General features: G+C 39.7%; 1 protein-coding gene across 1 annotated transcript in view; it reads right to left on the bottom strand.

Moving 5' to 3' along the window:
- Positions 1-1903: 1903 nt before the first annotated feature.
- Positions 1904-16051, bottom strand: part of LOC128738728 (uncharacterized) — a 33039-nt gene continuing 18891 nt past the window's right edge. Inside the window, exons 2-3 of the mRNA XM_053834060.1 lie at positions 12380-12521; positions 1904-5646 (exon numbers count right to left, since the gene is read on the bottom strand). Of these exons, the coding sequence (XP_053690035.1) occupies positions 5047-5646; positions 12380-12521 (742 nt within the window). The 3' untranslated portion in view covers positions 1904-5046. The remainder of the gene's footprint in view (positions 5647-12379; positions 12522-16051) is intronic.

Raw genomic sequence — 16051 nt, forward strand, 5'->3', positions numbered from 1 at the left:
TTCCTGAGTAGCGAAACTGTCTTCTGCGCCGGCGAGCACTTACTTTTCGCACTCACGCTTCTTCCAGTGATGGAATCTTTTTTTTTTCAGCTCTAGCCTCGCCATATCGCTCTCTGTTCTTCCGCGCTTCACGGCTTGTACGACAGCCGAGTACTGATCTTACAGGTAATAAGATAGTGGATTGAGTCGATATTTGGTCCCCGAAAAGAACGTACATCGTTAATCAGACCATGGTCGGATCGAATCGGCTCCTGCATTTGCATCTTCAGGTATACTTACGAATATGCAAACGTACTGCAGAGTCATTCTACTAGCAGCAGCAAACTCTATAAACCTATGGCCTATGATTGGTCAACGAATGGAGGCAGTGTCTTCAGAAAAGGTCGAAAGAAATCTTCATAGTCAAACTATTCGTTTATATCATTTTTGGACAATTTTCGACAATTTTACAAACCAAATCCAAATTCAGATTCCCATACTCATAAATTGCAAAACTGTAACTTCTTTTCAAGTCACCCAAAATTTAGGGTATATTTCATCATACATGATCAAACTTAATCGAAATTAACGTATATTTCATCATTCATGATCACGCATACCAGTGGATTGGCATGACACAGCAGTAGATCATAAAACTAGCCGGTTCGTGGTCAATCAAATACGGCTTGTTTCTCACTTAGCTTCGGTTTCTTTTGATTTTTATATGCTTTTGTACGTTTCACAGATTCCTATGAAAATCTCAACTTTCTGAAATACATCTCGAAAAAAAGCATCTTTCTTACGGTAAAAGCGTGCAGAATTTCATAATCCAGCAGAAGAACGCTATAGTAACCTCAAAACTTCGAAATTGGTATTTTATCTATTTTTAAAACATTTTTGCATAAATAATCACAGATCAAAAGAAGATCTCGAGCAATAATACAATACACAAAAAATTGTCTGAAATTTCTGAGATTTTTTTCTCTGTCTTATTCTAGGTATTCCTTTGCTGACCTTCGTAAATTTTCTTCTGTGTAAAATCGTGACAAATACCTGTACCTATAATTGTTTTTTCCCAAGTTCAGACGAATTCAATTCACATCTCGCCTAGACATAAACAACACAACAACCTCGTCTTTCAAACGAAGCACCACTTCCGTATAACTCACTCTGTGTCGGTCGGCCGGCATTGCTTTGCTAACTATACGCAAGAAGAAACTCACGCTTATACGGATGGTCATGAATGATGATTTACTATTTGTTGGTGGATTTGTTAATTGATGCGCTTTAGCGCAAAAATCCAGGAACCATTCCGATTGCCGTAAAAATAAAGAATTAACACCGCCGAGAATCTCATCCATTTCAAAGATTTCATTCTGTCCTCGAGTCGTGCGCTCAAACTTGCTCAAACACGCGGTGGGTACCACCTAGCAAAGCAGCTTTCCACAGCGCACATGCATGACGAAATAGAAACCATGATGTCGATCATCCTAAGCAGCTTCTAAATTGAGAAGCATAGATAGAGGAGGCAATACTATTCGTTCGTCGGCTCTACATTATTTGCATTATAATTAGTTGCAAATCAATGATTCTGTCTGGCGGTGTCTAGTATGGCTGTGGCGTGGTTCACACCGCAATTAAAACGCATATTTAATTGCTTGATCTTGCGAGGATTCGCTACCACCATCTATGTATGTAGATAGACGACGCCGGACACCGTCTCGCTTTATGCCATAAAATGAAACAGAAAAGAACGCAGTGGTTTTATTAAAATATTTACTTTTCGGGATGGCTAAAACCTAGCGTAATTGAAGCATTTGCATACAATACTTGCTCTATGGAACTTTCGAGCAAAATTCAGCGAAGGATGTGATTTATACTACACTTGAAGGTATTCAATAGCACAATTATTTTCTAGGTTTATTTTATTATTGAAATATATTCTTTTATAACATTTTCTCTATATCAATCATTGTTTCTCTAGCGTTTTATCTTTTGTTTATGAATGTGTTTGCTCTTATCTGAAATCATTGATCATAATTTTCATCCTATTATTTCATACACTAGATCAAAAGTGAGTGCACTAAGGGAAACTCACCCGAATTTTGTGCCAAGCGCTCTACCTATACGTCAGCATGATTGAATTTTCCTGAACCTATCATCGTCCCTCTTTCGATTCTGTGAGTTTGAATTTGAACCACAACAATGTAGTGTGTTGTCGTGTAATGTCTCTGCTGTTTTATCTTAAATCTGTTTAAATTTTGTTCGCTCCTGCAACGTTTTTTGCTTATTTAAAAATAACGGAATGAATCGGTACTAAACATAAGTCACGTGAAGCACACTCACTGTTGGCGGTTCGGTGATATTTACTATAGCTTCTGCATAATTGTATTTCGCTTTACAACTACAACACCCCTTTGTTCGAAGGAAAAGTTTCCCCTTTGCCGAACCCTCTCGCGCGTTTGTCAATTTCACTCAATCAATTTTTATTGCATTTTCCCTCTCAACTCGACGGATAGCGAACGAATAAAGTCGTCGACATTGTCGGTCGTTACGTGCCTGTTTATCACGTTCTAAACAAAAAATAAATGTTAGCCAAACTAGCCCGAAAATTTTCCTAAGCTCAGTTCAAAGCTCAAAACGAGAAACGACAAATTTCGCGCAATCCTTTTCTGTGTGCTTCCATTTTGCTTGGAAGAAGAAAAAGATTTATTTTTTTCAGATAATATAATTTTATATTTGCGAGAGAGTTTCCAGATACGATTTACCATCAGTCCTGGGTTGTGGGTCCGCGAATGGTTGGAATACCTGACGAAAAGCTAAGTTTGTTTGCTGCGGGATGGTCAGCTCGATTGCGAGAAACATTTCTAATAAATAAACCTTAAAGTCGAATGTCGGTTAAACCTAAATTGAGCAAACTGTGAGGAAGCTGAACATGTCGAGCAAACTACTACGCAACAACAGCGAGGAGCTTCGTTTAGGTGCGTATTGATCGGTTATTTGAATGACGAAAATCTTTCGGGGACATTTACTCGGGCTACCAAAGTTTAGTGAATAATTGTATGAAGGTATGCGAAGTAAGGAAACGAAATAATTGAGAAAGTTTTCTCGGGATTGGCTCGACTCACTGAAATGTAAGGATGGTTATGATTTTCCGAAAATGATATCGTCTGTATCAAGCTAGAGAATAACTGACCTGAGGTGTGAAGGTTTATGCAAAACAGTCCACAAAATGGATTTTTATTAGTGGCTGACATTGACCGAGTGTCAGATTTTGCAGGAATTTGATGAAATTGGAGGACCAATTAAACAGTTGTTTGTATCTTCAATCACTCTGAGATTTTGCTGCCGAATCTACTGAAATTTTCATGTTAAGTGGCATTTGGAAGAGATTAAATGTGCAAAAATTACTAAGATGCTTCGTCCTAATAAATTGGTTTGGTTGGAAAGCCCCACATACTCTCAATAAATGCCGCAGGTCTTAAACAAAAAGCGTTTTAGCACACTCACCTAATGTCACTGGATTGCAAAATAGTAAAAATTGAACGATTGATCGATATTGTCAAATTGAAATAGAACTACAACCTTAATTTTGTTATTAGAAAAAAATAACATTTGACTGTGATGACTGCAACCACAGACTACTTGGTTTATTGCGCCAATCCACCCAGTTGCAATGTCAATGTCAACCACTTTTGCTCCAATTTAACCGATGACATTACGTAGACTTGCAAGTTGTAACCATAAACACTAAGAGTACAACCTAAAATTTATATCCAGAGTACAGAGAAATATTGAAACCATACCACCAGATTTGCGTTCCATATCAAACTCAAACATTTTTCTGCTTTACCTATTTATTCTTCTTCATTATCTTCTTAACTACCAGTCACGAAGAAAAAAAATCAAGCAAAAACAACATAAACTAATGTTTACAGAACGAATATTTACAATCTTTATCGGAAAAATATCTTACTTGCTCATACAACTGACACCGTCGACAATAAATTGATTTTTTTCTCTCTCTTCGAGATAACATTCCTTTCAACTATATCACTGTTTTTTTTTTGCTTTCCTTATGCTTTCGTTTCCTAAACCTAAGCACTTTCTTTCTGGCACTTTTCCTGAAAGTTGCAGTTTCACGTGTTGCTTCATTTTCACGCTTTTCTGCCATTCTGCACATTTCGCTTAGTTGGTAGTATAAAGAAATGATTCCAATAATCTCACAAGACGCCTTCCACTCCCAACATACATAAGCAAGCCTATCCTACTCCTGAATGATTGCTTTTAGTCTATGCTAAATCTGACGGTTTGCGCTAAGACCCAACAGACACACATGTGTACGCAATACCTTTCGCACAAACAAATAGAAGAAAAAACGAGCAAACATATGCGGATAATCGGAGAAAAATGTTTCATCGCAATTTAATTACTTTACAATAAATAATCTGGTTCACCTCTATCGCCTTTCATTGCTAAATTAAATATTTATTAAATCATTCTTTATTTGTTGTCTCACATTTGTATACACTAGCACTAGTATGAAGTTCAGCGCAAAAGACAGAGAACACGCGAGCGAATGGGTCGTGTCCTTTTCTACGCGTTAACAGATCTCTAAAGTTTCCTACTTTTAGTACCACTATCATCTAAAATGTGCACATGACTTTACAATCTCCCAATCGCGCGCCGTGTACTGTCTTCGCTGAACTTCTTCCGGACCATTCATCCCGACCAATCATACTCGGATTCGTGCACTAACAGCACCTGCACTGAAACAAAAAAAATCCTACAAAAATATCGTATGAAAGGAAGTGACAAAGGGCTGCTTACACACTACTACACAAAATACACAATTCACAAAGTGTTTGCCGTTTTGTTGACGCTTTTGCGCAACATTACTAGGTATTAGTATCTTCTTCTGATTTTAATTTGGTTTCACGCTGCGCGAACATATGTGCACATGCGTGTAGTCTTGGGGACACACTTTGCTATCACCGGGGGAACATTTTCCGTCTATATATCTACCTTTCTCGTCCGCTCATCGCATGAATGGGATCGAGATCGTATCTAGACCGGCCCGACGTCGCTCTGGTACCGAGCCGTCAAGTAGTTAGCCGCCTCGGTCATCTGTTCCAGCGATCGGTACAACCCCATCAGGTGCGTTCGGAACTGTTTGGCCAGCTCGATGCTTTTATCCTGATCTACGCTGCCCTCTGACTCGATTCCGGAATCGTTCTCGGCGCTGATTTCGCTCTCGGAATCGCTCAGTGTGCTGACGCTGTTGGTGGAAGTCGTCGACACGGTGCTCGGACGACGAATGTGACCCTTGACACTACTACCTGCCGTATCACTCACCGGACTGCTGCTGCTGTTGTTATTCAGAACAGGCTGCTCCACCGGCTGCTGTGGCGCCGGAGCCGGCGATGCCGATTTCTGCTTGTACCGGGCCAAGTTCTTATCTGCGCTCTGTTCCGCCGTCTCGGCAGTTTCTTCCGAATCTTGACGACCCCAGAGCAGATCCACCTTGACCATGTTCAGCATATTGTAGAGCCGAAACAGGTCCGATGTGTTCAGAGCGTCCCGAACGGACGTTTTGCCGGTTTTCTTGCCGTAATGATGGGAATGTTGCTTCTGTTCCACGGGCATTGTGTCGGTGGAATCGCCAACCTGTAACGAGCGAGCAAATCAAAACAAAGCAAGGGTTAGATCTCGAAAGAATGATTAATCTCGTTGTTTAGAGCTGATGAAAGTGAAAATACAACGATGACATAATGTATGAGCGTGAGAGCTTCGAACGCGAGAAGTGTGTAGCTTTCTAAAAATAGAGTTTTTATTATTTTTGATCGGGATGGAACGGTGCCGTTCCCCTAGTGTTTAACATTGAAACCCTGTCTATGTTTCTTTCTGTGTTACGGAGACCGGTAAAAGTTACTTTCATTTGAAAACGACCTATAAACTTTTATACCTTGAAATGGAACAACTAAAAATCGAAAGTTGGATCAATCAAAAACAAATTTGGTATGTAGTTTGTTAAATGTTGATTACTTTGAGTGTTGGATAACACAACCCCGACTGGAAAGGTTCAACAAATAACTTAGAATAATTATAGATAACAAGAAATGTTTTAAATATCAATCAATCACCTATGATTATGCGGTATGAAAAAATCCTAACTCAAATGATTTTTTTCCTACACAAAAAAAATGTTTTAATTTCAAAGACCTATCATTGAGCATTTAAACTATGGAAATTTTATTTTAAAGGAGTACATTATAGGTAATCGTTTTTCTTTTATTTTCCTCTACGAAGCAATCAGGTTCAAGAGAAAACGGTGCCATTTTTCTGCCAACTGAGCAAGCAACTGATAAAAACACGTGCTGACATTTTATTGCACTTTCATTATCGGATCACTAGCAAGCGAATTACAGGTGATAGGCTTCTCTGTTGAATTTCCCACAATGGCGAATATTCCACCCAGGATCCGAGGAGAATTACCTAGAATAGTGATATTGTGTACAAACAAATGACGCACGATATTGAAATTGATGGGGGACCACACACACGGCGAGTGGTTAGCCCACCCACCGGAAGAGTACATACACTTAAGCTCTTGCAGATAAGCCTTATGCTAATGATAGTGAAATTGGCCATCATTATCAGGATGACGCAGATTTGCAATACAATAATGATTGAACTGGTTGCAAAAACGGAACCACGGACGGGTCTGATCGACAAGTGCTGATAAATCGCAATTCCGACTCGTGCTTGAAACAACCTTGGAAGAATAAATGATATGCACTTTGGTTTTTGTACTTAACGAAACTTTAAACGCCCCGCTGGAAAAAATTAATTAGCTTCCATCATTGCACATCAGATATTTTTTGGTGGTAGTACCATATTGATTCTAAACATCATCGCTCAACTTAACGTTTATACTGTCCTACACTATCGTTCATTACGAGAAACATAAAAATTCTTAAATAAAATAAATCTTTCTGTCTCTCTAGAGATTGTACAAAGTTTACCGATTTATTACATTTTGCGTCAGAAGTTGGAATTAATTCGCATTGGTTTGTTTTAGCAAAGTTTAATAAATATATTATGAAAGTGTCATTTACAGTGGAATTGGCCGTCGTTTTTCATTATTTTTCGATTTTGATATGACTTGATAAATTGACAGATTCGATTGACATAGCTGAACATGGTGCGGGTGAGAGAATTTCCCATTTTAGTGCTCCATAACATTAATATTTTTTTGAAACGGTGGTTCTACAGTTGAAGGAGGGACGGTAGAGGAAAGTAATGAAAATCTTTTGGAGTAAAGGGGAAAGAGCGGGAAGGCACCTTCCAGCATTGGACAAAAGGTAGGAGTCACAACGACGACTTGTTAAGTATAGCTACCAGTAACCCCCCTCCCCTCATCTTTCCACTCTTTCCCGTTCATTCCAAAAAAATTTTCATTACGTTCCCCTACCGTTCCTTCATCAATTGTAGAACCACCGTTTCAAAAGAGAAGGGGATGTCAAAGCCGCTCTTCTTTCGCTCTGGACTGGCCGTGAACGGGGAAATTTTGGTACGAAGCGCCTACCGGCGCTGTCGTTCTTCAAGAAATACCATAAGAGCGAAGACGCGGTGTTCTGGCCGGATCTATTGTCGGCCCACTACTCGACGCGATCGTTGGAGGAGATGGAGCGGCTGAATATCGAAGTCGGCGAACCCGCCCAACGTCCCCCAGTTGCGTCCCATCGAGAATTTCTGGCCAAACCTGAAGCGTAAGATCTACTCCAACAATTTTGTCGCGAAAACGGAGGAGGAATTGATAAATAAAACGAAGAAAGAAATCAAAACCATGCCTACACGCATGTTTTCGTCCGCCATGGCGAATGCTCCGGTTAACTGCCGAAAGGCAGCTTGCAAGGGCGTAGATTTTTTTGTAGCAAGTAAGCTAATATACATAATTACCTTCCATAGAAAATTTACCAAACTCAATTAGCTGTCTAAATTTCTTTTCTATCACCATCCGAAAAAAGTCTATTTTTTAATGGATACGTTACTATTTAACATCGAAAAACAATCTTTAGACATTTCAAAAGAAAACCTGCGAAGTTGGGGCTCATCAACAACGGTAATTAGCGAAAAACATAGGAGCGCCAAGAGTATTTGTACTGAGGTGGTTCCGGAATAACATTAAAACTTTATCAGTAAAGATGCCGCCAATGATTGCAAATATATTGGTACGGGCAGTACTTTGTACGGGAGATCCCCTGCTGTCCAGTTGACTTGGCCGTTGATAAGAAAAAAATGACAAATTCATATAATCGTCATTTCCCAAGATGCTTCCAAGAATTGACTGTGTTACTATAAGATTAGATTAAACTAAATTAGATTAGTAAAGTGCTGCGTTTGATATTTGATGGCAAACTACAAATTGTGGTGCCGGTGATAAATTACGCTTTTTATCAAGAGCACAAGTATGCTTAAATAGAGATAGTGCACCAATATACCACATGGTATGGCAAGAAAGCCTACCCGAGCAGGGCTATATCTTGATGTAATGGATTTTGAATACTTGGTGTGATTTCATTTTGGTCGACTTAGCGGTTAAAATATCAAAATTGATTGCAAAAATTCCACGCCGTGAAATTAAATTGAATACTACTTTTGCTATCAAAAATATCAAACGGAATACTAATCTTGCTGTTACACAATATTAATAGGAAAGCAGAGTTAGTTATCATTTTACTATCATATCATCATCATTTTGCTATCATCATATAATTTGAACCAACCATTTTACTAGAAAAAAATTTAAGTGAGAATAGATTAATTTAAATATTGAAGATTTATTTACATTATATATAGAATCTACCAACACATTGCTGAGGCTGACAACACTGTCAACCAAAAGTGCTCTGTTCGTGCCGGCTGCAGAACTTTTCGTAATTTTTAATAGTTTTCTCAGTTAGTATTGTTAAAAATGGTTGTAAACGATAAATATGCGTATTTTGCATGTGAAAAGCATGTAGGAAGTTCCGTGAAAGTGAATTTTGCTGGGAAAATCATCTGGAATATGATCTGAAATAACATGAAGTTCTGCCAGTTTGTTTGACGCTGATAGTGTACGCGAGATGGCACTATGTGCTAGGATTAGCAGCGAGTAGTTGCCAACAAAATGCGTAACAAATTTTGCTATTTGGTGTGAGTGAGATGTATCGAGTTGCTATCTCGTCATCGAATAAACCAAGATAAGTTGCTATTCTGTTCCTGTGGTTCCTGCACTGCCGCGAGTGATTCTATATGATTTGCGGAAGTTTCATTCGGCAAACGTGCATAAGTATTCTGTTTTCATTCGTGTATTGCTGCCGCGAGTAATTGCTATGCAAATTACAAATCACTCTGACCAGCTATTGTAGATAGTTGACAATATTTTGGAACTCTTGCTGTTAAATTATCGATAGTTATTGATATCGATAAAATTACTTTTCTATATAGATTAATCGATACTTTTCATGAATTTGCGAGAGTACTAGAGCTACTAGCGCTAGAGATATGCAATGCACGGATGAAAGCAAACATTTGTAATATCGTTCTATTTCAACTATTATTGATTTTATTAAACCAAATACGCGCCAGAATAATGAAAATTATTCTGGAAGTGTGGATATTTAAAAGTATCCATGCGGGGCTTATTGTCCATGAAAGCGACTTCGGAATGTACGTGTATATCCAGGCATTCTAGAAATGTGTCGCTGGATAAACAATCGAGCTATCACCTTCCATCTCCAGGACTAAAATTATTTGCATATAGAGACATAAACTTTCTAGTTAATAGATGCAAGTAATTTTTTTACATAAAAGCGCTGCCGGTCAGCGGGCGATGGATTGTATCACACACACACATATATAGAATCTACCAACACATTTTCTTTCAATAAAAATGAAAGCAAAATGATAGCAAAGTCTGATACATCATAAGTGCCATTTTGAGTTGGTAACAAAACATGTTTTCAATTTGATATCAACAGCAGAATATGTAATAATTTTGATATACTTTTGTTGTCAATCCTTGCTCGGGATACCTGACGAAAAAACCAACCATATTTTCTTCAGCAAACCAGGAAGAGGTTATCGACTGCGATATATCTCCCACATTTGCCGCCTGTACACTATAGAAGAAGATCTATCCCAAATAAACTCTCCAATGAATATCACAAAATTAACCCACGAAAAATGAAGAACCAGGTTTTTATATGCCAAACATAGGGCAAAAATAGGAAAAGGTAAAACTTTGTTTGACGATTTCATTTCGAATTGTGTATTTCTCAACTTTTCATAATGGTTAAACATTTTTCGTGAGAAACCGATTGATATTTTGATCTTTTTTGCTGTGATATTGCGAACGGGTGGGACACATTCCAGTATTACGGGCACCATAACGAACCATTTTCACTATGTGAATATGTTTCCATTTCACAAAATTTTTGAGCTGACTCAAAGTGACCCGTTTTACATTTATATTAGATAAGATAGGAAGTAATTCGTATAGTACAACTGGTCGCTCATGGTGTTCCGAAACACTGAAATGTGTCATGCTAATGGAAAAATTACATTCATCGAAGAAAAATATCAGTGACCATCAAATATCCAATCAATTGAAGAGATTCGTTCCTGATATCGGAAATTTCGCAGGATTACGATCTAGAATACCATCCGCTAAAGCACTATGTATGTATCTCAGCGTCTAAAATTTATAATTTTGTACTAGAGATCTAATAGGTTTCAAATGTTTCAGTATAAAGTATATCCCAGATTCAAACAAGATAAATGATGATAACAAAAATGACCTTTCTCGAAATTTTAATGCATCTATAGACTTAAGCGTTACCCATAGCATAGTCGTGAGTGATTCATTTGAGGAATTAAGCAGAAGCAGGTACTGTGCGATATTATCAAAAATAAAGCTCGTCTAAATATTACTACTGTTACCACGGTCTCTGCCTGCCCATCTTTAATCGATCTAAAATTTTGATAAGAAAATCTTGTTAGAGTAAAGTTGTTAGAGAGTTAGAGTTGTTATTTTTTAATATACCGGATAACCACGACAACCCCTTCACGATTATGATTGTACGTACACACTCTTAACGTATTTGAAAATTTGAAAATTTAATTCATGTGTTCAACTCTTTCGTTTCATAGCTGTTTGCGATGCTAAGATGATCTACCAGAAGAATTACTGTTACACCGAAAATCATCCGTTTTCGTTCCGTTTCCGTTTGCAGCATGAGGTGGAGCAGTTAGAGCCAAGTCTGTCCAAAGCTGAGATAAAGAGTGGCGATAATGACTAAAGAAGTCCGTGCGGACCACATTAATGCCAAACATAGATAAGAAATAATATCAAATTATAAAATATAAAATTATTTTTCATGCGAGCTGCAAATTACGAAACTGAAAAAAACTAATTAGTTACGGCGGAGATCATCTCATTACATCGCAAATAAAACGTGTCACAATTCAATCCCCTCTCTGCGGATTGTCGATCTAGAAATGTTCGACATTCAATCGCATGATCGTTGTGCACCTAACCTACGTGTTGTGGTGGTGGCGATACGAATTCGGATAGGGTAGCAAAAACACGGTTCCGGTCAATTGCCGCGGTTACACTAGCTAGCGCTAGCGCTAGCAGCCAACTGCGCAAAACACTTGATGCATATCCTCGCGAACCAGAAGCGATTGGTCGGTCGGGCTCATCTCGGGGAATCTCATCGTCGGCTCTGCGATGATGATGACAAGCCATCGCATCGGTTTTCCGCAGATACACTCTCAGCCTCAGCTGCAGCTCAACCAGCCAGCTCATCAGTGATGAGCTTCGAGATACGCGACGAACAATCAACATCAGGAGATGTATTTCAACAACGATACCTTTCGATCAATGGCGCTGCGCGCACGAGTTTGGTCCCTCGGCGGAAATGGCGTGACGTAATTGTTACAGTAGCACTAAGATAGAAAAAGTTATTTTTTCCTATTGAAAAAGTATGTAAACCCTTTCAAAAAGTCTTATGAAGCCAACAATATAATTGAATTTGGTACTAAATAGTGCCAAAATGCCCACTATAATTAATTATAATTGAGTGTAACAAAAAGTCGACAATTCTTCAGGGGGTTACAAATACGGCAAGTGTATCTGAGATGACATTGTGAGTCAATGCTAATCTTTGACCGGTTCTTGGCACGTGTTTTGATGAACCATTATACTGGTGGGTGGCGCTGCCGCGAGACTTTCCTATGAAACATTCGTCTATTTTCTTCTTTCATGCGGTTGAATATACAATGATGGCCATGAACTCTTGGGAAATGAAATTCAAACCAGCTACCCGGGGCAGTGTCACGTGGCATTACTTACCTTCCGGTCCATTAACCGGCAGGGCACCAGTATCGTCTCTTCCATGGCATTGACTGTCTTGACAAACTTCTCCATGGCGTTGAGAATGCTTTGGTTCGAGAATTCCTGATCGTCATGTCGGGCAATCCGTCGCAGGCAATTCCTGAAAACAAAAATAAAAGGTAATAAAACCATTAAAACCTGTTTTCGCAGCTAACTAAAGTAGCTCTTCCGGTAGGAAGACAGCTGAATAACCTAGTTCGGAGTTCATAGACCGAAGCGATTAATTATTCTTGTTCCGAAGGCATCAATCAAATCATTCTTCGAGTTCGCTCGAACCGAAACTAGCTATAGCCCACAAACGTCGACCGCACAGACAGAGAACAGGTGCCTTACCGGATGACCTTCCAACAAAACCCCGCGCCATCCTTCCGTGCCCATCAACGGATGAGAGCAGCACTTTATTGCCCACAATCGATTGAGCTTTTTTCGACTTCGGCCTATGCCGTCTGCTTTGCGAGCTCTTTTCATAAGCCTGAGGTGCCTTCGCTATTCAATAGCGACCGACCGATGCGCACTCACCGGAGCGGACATTGGAGGAAGTAAAAACCGAGTTGTACAAGAAGTTTGGCAACCAAAGGCCCATTTCCAGTTGGCCTTTGAACGATGTCTACAGCATAGAGATTATGGAATTGATGAAGCGATTAAATTCGTAGCAGACAGTGGCCGCAGGCCAATGGAAGCTTCTCGTAGATTTTGCCAGGTAACTTTCAATTAAATCCAAGCGAAGTGCTACTTTCAACACTTTTTAGAAGGGCATTGGATTGTGCATTTTTCTCATTAGTGAAGGTACAATAATGGAAAGCGGAAATAAGTCAGTCAGAACGCATGCTTTATTTGAAACCGAAGCGGCAATCATAATTCGAACGTCGAAGCTCATTCTTACAACAGTATTCGAGAAAAAAAACGGAACTAACTGTTCTGCACTTATTCGTTCTTGTTCTATATTGAGTAAAGCAAAGTCTAAATTGCGTTGTAACATTCTCAGAAATCTGAAGATGACGGAGATATCCTCTTCAAACAGAAATGTGAAGTACACAAAACAAGCACACAAACTGAACAACGGGTTTATTTTTTCAAGCCGGCTGATGACGATGAGTAGCTTCTGAGCTTCTCGAATGCTCCATAGCACGTTGGCAGTATGATCATAACTTGCTTCAAGGCTATTAAAATCGTCGTGAAGACAGTTCCGACCAATAGTTTCTACCACAACCACAACCAACAACACGGTTGTGTGGTTTCTGCTCGAATCGGTACCAAAGAGAACCGTCGCGTCGGTCGTCCATCGACCATCAACGAATGATGCGCTGCAGCATTGACACACCCTCGTTGACGTAATTAGCGACCGGACCGGACCGGGGTCTAAGGTTCCGGAATAATTTCACCCAACCAACCGCGAGCCGTTGTAGATTTCAGTGAACCGTGAAATCAATTCTGTCTAACTAGCGTCCGAAATTAGTGGTGTAATTGGAAGAAATTTGTCCGTCTGACAAACCGGGGGTCATACGTTCGAGACAAAAGGTTTCCTGCGCCGCAGGATGTTGTGAATTACCAATTAAGGCGAAAAGTTTTTGATAAATAACGAATAGGAGACTTAAAAAATTAAATCACAACGGCATACTGGTTTGGACATCTGCCGAGGGTATTGCTCCAAATGAAAAGAGTCAATCATCTGACAAAAGCTGATGATCGAATAAGTAACACTCTTTATGAGTTTTCTTAGAAATTTTCTACTGTTCACGGACAATAAAATGATATTTTAAATCATATTGTGAACGGGTTATGGTGTTGTCCAGAAGAAGAAGAAAAACTCTCCAACAGAGCAGCTCAGGTCTTTGCCTGATACGCTCCCCTTTCTACTGCCTCAATGGGGAATGGAGGAAAAACGGTGGCGCGGCGGCACGGTATGAGAAGAGTTGGATCGTACGATCACGCCACTTTTCGGAACAGACGAATATTTGCAGTCCCAGTCTTTGTGTTGGTGTGGAAAAAATGAAAAAGTATGAATGAAATGCTGCACTGCCTTTAATGTAATGTTCCGAAACAAGCGAAAACGATCAATTACTCGGGAGGGAATTGCACTCTTCTGACACAATGGAGGGTAGTGTTTGTGCTAGAGGGATTCCCACCTGACGAATCCGAAACCGTATTGGATTAATTTTAGCAACCAGTTGCGTAAAGCTAAAATAAAAGCAATATAACAATGAACACCTAAAGATTGAGTCCAAAACAAAAACGTTTGACTTAATCCATTTTGCAGGTTGGTTCAATTAAGCATTGCCTAATCTTTAAAAGTATTTCAGATTTAACAATGGGTTTAAGAGTGCACAAAGTGAGCAAATTGCATACTGAGCGAAGCGCTGTTATTTTTGCTTCTTTTTCTGCCTCTTAATATACATCACCCGATTCCCAAGTAGCCCAAAATAAACGTTTGCACAAACGGTATAAATAGAAAAGTTGTTAAAATACAAACGGACAGTTACAGCGAGATTCAGCGGGAGCCACGCATCCGTCACAATCCGCGCAAAATAAAAACCCCCATTCCCACCGCACACCGTCCGAGCGCAGTAGTAAATGACGTTCAGGGACAGGTGAACTCAGCTGCGCAGTACAGTTGGTAACCCTACGGTCAAACGATGCGATGGCGGCGACAGATTGTCCACCATCATCATCGATTCGAATTGATGGCGAGTGTACCTGCACTCGGCAATGCCGCCACCGACGACGACGGGAGCCTCCAGCGACCGGCGACACGAGCCCGCAAAGGCAACGGGCGTAGGCACGCAAAGCATTACCGGCCACTTTGCTGTGCACTTGCATTCCAGTTTACACGGTAGGGTAACAGAAATTGCATGAAACAAGAAAAAGTTTCTGTTTACAAAAAAAAGTTCATTTCCTTGTCAGATTTGCACTTTTGAAAAATAAAATCTGAACTCAAAACGGCGATTTGACAAGATTTGGAAAGATGTAAATTTAAGTTCAGATCAAGAAAGATCTGCCCAGATTGATTCCCGAATATGCATGAAGGATATGATGTTAAATATTAAAGTGTTTATTTTTTTCGAAAATCGGTTTTCTAAAGGTTGGAGGCTTTTCGTGTAAGAACAAACTATAAAGCTTAAAGCAACTACTTTTAATCAATTTTTTTTGTATAAAATCAGATCTAAATATGTAACCAATATTTTATGCTTTATTTTTCTGTTCTTTAAGAATATAGAACAACCATTTTCGCTATCACCCTAGCGAATGGCCACCAGGTCCGGAGCAAAGAATGGCGAACTAAACTTCGCGGGAAAAGACGCGCGGCCAGCACATGCCCTGGCATATATATGACTTTCGCATGTATGTTTATGTCATAGTCGTAGGCATCAGCCAGCAGCTTAACGCTCGACTCACACTCCGTGTGTCCTCCACCTTCGCTGGCGTACGTAGCACTACTTACGACCGACCAGTTATTATGTGACCCACTACCGTCACGTCCGTCCGACCGTCCGTCGCCGTCTAGCTGGCGCGATAGCAGAGAGAGGGTAATTTACATACATTGCACTTGCACTTTTAACCAAACATTACCTCAAGACGGTTCGCTTCTCGTCCCGATCCCGATCGTCCGCAAAACTGATTAGCTGTGGCTTT

The sequence above is a fragment of the Sabethes cyaneus genome, chromosome 2 (assembly GCF_943734655.1).
Source record: "Sabethes cyaneus chromosome 2, idSabCyanKW18_F2, whole genome shotgun sequence".
Lineage (NCBI taxonomy): Eukaryota > Metazoa > Arthropoda > Insecta > Diptera > Culicidae > Sabethes > Sabethes cyaneus.